The sequence below is a fragment of the Myotis davidii genome, unplaced genomic scaffold (assembly GCF_000327345.1).
Source record: "Myotis davidii unplaced genomic scaffold, ASM32734v1 scaffold159, whole genome shotgun sequence".
NCBI lineage: Eukaryota > Metazoa > Chordata > Mammalia > Chiroptera > Vespertilionidae > Myotis > Myotis davidii.
In genome coordinates this window covers 5797010-5801054 of record NW_006291231.1, presented here as the reverse complement: position 1 = coordinate 5801054, position 4045 = coordinate 5797010, and the positions used below count along the sequence as shown (strand labels likewise).

At 41.2% G+C, this 4045-nt stretch overlaps 1 protein-coding gene and 1 long non-coding RNA gene across 3 annotated transcripts in view; one reads left to right on the top strand and one right to left on the bottom strand.

Annotated features, from left to right (window-relative positions):
* LOC102760058 overlaps positions 1-3502 on the top strand; it is a 41069-nt gene extending 37567 nt beyond the window's left edge. Inside the window, exon 3 of the long non-coding RNA XR_001513973.1 lies at positions 3365-3502. This is a non-coding gene — a long non-coding RNA (uncharacterized LOC102760058). The remainder of the gene's footprint in view (positions 1-3364) is intronic.
* Positions 1-4039, bottom strand: part of LOX (lysyl oxidase) — a 15147-nt gene extending 11108 nt beyond the window's left edge. For both annotated transcript variants that reach the window (XM_006764395.2, XM_006764396.1), the window contains exons 1-3: positions 3982-4039; positions 3516-3624; positions 1088-1225 (exon numbers count right to left, since the gene is read on the bottom strand). In XM_006764395.2, coding sequence (XP_006764458.1) covers positions 1088-1225; positions 3516-3565 — 188 coding nt within the window. In that variant the 5' untranslated portion in view covers positions 3566-3624; positions 3982-4039. The remainder of the gene's footprint in view (positions 1-1087; positions 1226-3515; positions 3625-3981) is intronic.
* Positions 4040-4045: the final 6 nt, after the last annotated feature.

Sequence of the window (4045 nt, the reverse complement as noted above, 5' to 3'; positions counted from 1 at the left end):
GTCTCTCCTCCCCCGCCCCCCTGCCTCCACCCAGGGTCAGAAGTCTATAAAAATGAAGTTTTCAACTTTGCTACTTGGAAGAAAAAGACATATTTTGAGTGTTTTGCTTTTCTATTATACCCTGTTTTATCTTTGAATATTAAATAGAAATAGACAGTAAATTTCTGTGTTTAAGTGAAACTTGCCATGTGTTTTCTAGTATATTTCCCTTGGCTGCCATACTGATGTTTCATTCCAAAAAAGAAGAGCACATGACCCTTGGGAGGTTTCTGTGAGATTTTAGAAATTTGAGTTCCCATAGATTTAAAATCATTACTGAAATGCAAAAGAGAAAATGGTATGTTTTATCCACCATTATTATTTTAACGAGTATAAGCTTTTATTTGGAAATGAATAATTCTATTTTATCAGCACATTAGGTGCTCATATCTATTGTTATCATTTCATGAAAGAGAACATGCTGAGTTATTCATCTGCTCCCATTAGGAAGAGAACAAAAGGAAGTGGTTCGAACTGAAGAAAGTTTAAGGGCACATATCAGGATTTTCTGGCAATAAACACCAGAGCAATTTATCTAAGCTAATTACAGAATAACCTAATGTGGAGATCTTTAAATTTAGGACAGAACAGGCAAAGTTGTATTGATACAGGTCTTTTGAAAGATGGAGATAGGTCTTCTTAGCTCATGGAGTATATCATATACACCTTTCTTTGAGAAAGGTATCTGAACCCTTTTAATAACAACTTGTGGTCTTTATTAATTGCTGTTAAATACTAACTACAAATGATCTTGGCTGCAATGGGCTTTTTTATAAATCTACTTGAAATATATTGAAGTAAAATTCTAGTGAATCCAATCACTGAACCCTATCAACAGTTTTAATAAACTGGACTTAGAGTTTCTAATTTAAAAGATAACAGGATCTAATAATTGATGTATTATTTTAAAGACAGATTCCATTGATTATGTCAGACTACATAGAGAAAAATTCTAAATGTGAAAGACAGCAGTTTTCTCCCTTTGTGTAAAAATCATTTGAAAAATACAAAACCAACTCAAAAGTACCCAGGAGGCCCATTCACTTACTGGTGACAGCTGTGCCATTCCCAGGAATATCTTGGTCGGCTTGGTAAGAAATCTGATGTCCCTTGATTTTTCACTCTTTGGGGAAATCTTAGCAGCACCCTGTGATCATATTCTGTGACATCTGCTCTATATGCTGAGCTGTCATTTTAAAAAAAAGAAAGATTATTATTATTTTTTTAAAATATATTTTATTGATTTTTCACAGAGAGGAAGGGAGAGAAATAGAGAGCTAGAAACATCGATGAGAGAGAAACATCGATTAGCTGCCTCCTGCACATCTCCCACTGGGGATGTGCCCGCAACCCAGGTACACGCCCCTGACCGGAATCGAACCCAGGACCCTTCAGTCCGCAGGCCGACGCTCTATCCACTGAGCCAAACCGGTTTTGGCAGAAACATTATTATTTTCACAGACTATTAACTAAAGAGAAAATTACAAGCAAAACCTTTTCAGTATATAATGGTGACTCTCCCACTCCTCCAACTAGACTATGGGTTCAACAGTCAGGGCATTTTGCTTATTATTGTGGAATCTCCAGATCTTAAAAGAGTGCCTGGCAAGTAGTCAGAGCTCTGTGAATATATGTTGAATGGGTGAGTGAATGACAACTATGGAAATCCTCAGTGTAAATATAAAAACAATAAAATTAGTATTATAGTCTTGCTGGCATGGCTCAGTGGTTGAGCATCAACCTATGAACCAGGAGGTCACAGTTTGATTCCTGGTCAGGGCACATGCCAGGGTTTTGGGCTCGATCCCCAGTAGGGGGCATGCAGGGAGCAGCCAATCAATGATTCTCTCTCATCATTGATGTTTCTATCTCTCCCTCTCCCTTCTTCTCTCTGAAATCAATAATTTAAAAAATATTTTAAGCCGAAACCGGTTTGGCTCAGTGGATAGAGCGGCGGCCTGCGGACTGAAAGGTCCCAGGTTCGATTCCGGTCAAGGGCATGTACCTGGGTTGCGGGCACATGTCCAATGGGAAATGTGCAGGAGGCAGCTGATTGATGTTTCTCTCTCATCGATGTTTCTGACTCTCTATCTCTCTCCCTTCCTCTCTGTGAAAAATCAATAAAATATATTTAAAAAAAATAAAAAATAAAAAATATTTTAAAATACAAATGATAAGTAAACTTTATATTTATAATCAAGTCAAGTTTAACCATATGAATGAGTGAAACTGAGGTGGAAATTATCCCAGATTAAAAAAAAATCATCCATATTTACCTGTTAAGAACTTTGAATTTAACAATACATTTCTTGAACAAATAACTATGATGTAAAGTGGGGAAATCACTCTAAAAAGTACACAAATAATTTTAGACAAATTTTGTAACTTCACTGTCTTCAAAACAACAGCATTACTGTAATAGTATAGGGAGCGCAATGGTGTTAATGATGCAAGACTCAAGAATGAAAATGATGAGCTTCAATTTTCTTCTCTTCCTTTAGCCTGAAAATTATAAAGGGTCACAGTGGAAGAAATATTTGAAGAAACATTACCGTGTTCCTTCTAATATACTATTTTGTGTGACTATGCATTCAAATACTACTGATGACTAATGACCTTATTTTACAGTGTAAAAATTTTTGAGACCTATCAAAACGTCCTCTAGCTCCCTCCACTGGTTTCCCAGCTGCAACTTCAGAGAAATCTATTACTATGATTTTATTTTAGGACTGATGGAAAAACAAAGTTCTTGTTCATAGTCTTATTCTGGCTGTAGTAACACCCAAATAGCTAAGTTAATTATGGCTTCAAACAAAAGGAGAAAACTTAACCTTTGCCAATAAGGGGTTCCTCAGTGGCAAATTAGCCCCCAGTCTTTTAAGGGTATATTAACAAGCTCTTTGATTACAATATTTTCCATGTTATTGTACAGTTAGTTGTTTAATAAAAAGTCATTGGAAACAGTTGGCTTCAAAGTTGAAGGATCTTGGAAAACAGACAGAACCCTGTTCCACCCCTGGCCCAACTCTGGGACCTGCTTCTACTCTGTGCATGTGTCTGCAGCTTAGAGCCCTCACAGCTGACAACGCACTTTCATGTACAACACCTCCCACCACCACCACCAGTCCTGTAGTGGCAGACATGATCAAATAGTTCCATTTTTCAGATGAGGAAATTACCTAGATAGGAGAACAACCTAAGTGTACACACACACACACACACAGACACAGACACACTTAGGAGAAGGATTGGCTCCATCTCCTTGATTTGTGCTGCAGTTTGAAAGAACCCACAGAAATCTTAAAATTTTTCTCTCTCCATCCAGGTCACCGTGCCCAGGAGTTCAAGTCCTACTTCCCAGGTCTTGTACCACTTCCCAGCTCTTATCTGTTAGGAACAAGAGTAGTCAGAACCAGGGATCTGATGAGTCCCTAGAGCCAAGAGGGGAGCGAGGCCGCTGATATCCCAGCTCATACCTGGCCAAGCAGTTTTCCTCCGCAGCGCATCTCAGGTTGTACATGGACATCTTTTGCACGTAAGTGGACGCCTGGATGTAGTAGGGATCTGGTACCAGGTCCGGGAGACCTAAACGTCAGCAGGTGATGGGCATAGTGAGACAACCCTGCGCCCCCTGCCCTGGCCACTGGTCCCTCCGTGTCTCTTACTCCTCAACCTCTACCCAGCCGGACTGCTGTTTTAGTGTGGGGCTGCGGGTCGCAGGAGAATGGGGGATGCCTGGGACTGCAGAGCAATGTGGAAAGGAAGCAGGAGGGGCCAGGCGCGCGGTTTGCACCAGATTCCAGGGCTGCCTCTGCAGGCGCAGGGGGAGGGGTCGGATCTGCGGGGGCTCGGGCCTGCCGCGCCCTAGCAGCCACGTCGGGGAGCCACCAGCCACGTTGGGGAAGGGGTGCCCGGGTGGTTCCTGAGACTTGGGGTGCTTACCGTACTGGAAGTAGCCGGTGCCATAGCCGGGTCGGTACCTGCTCCCAGGCCGGGGCCTTTCATA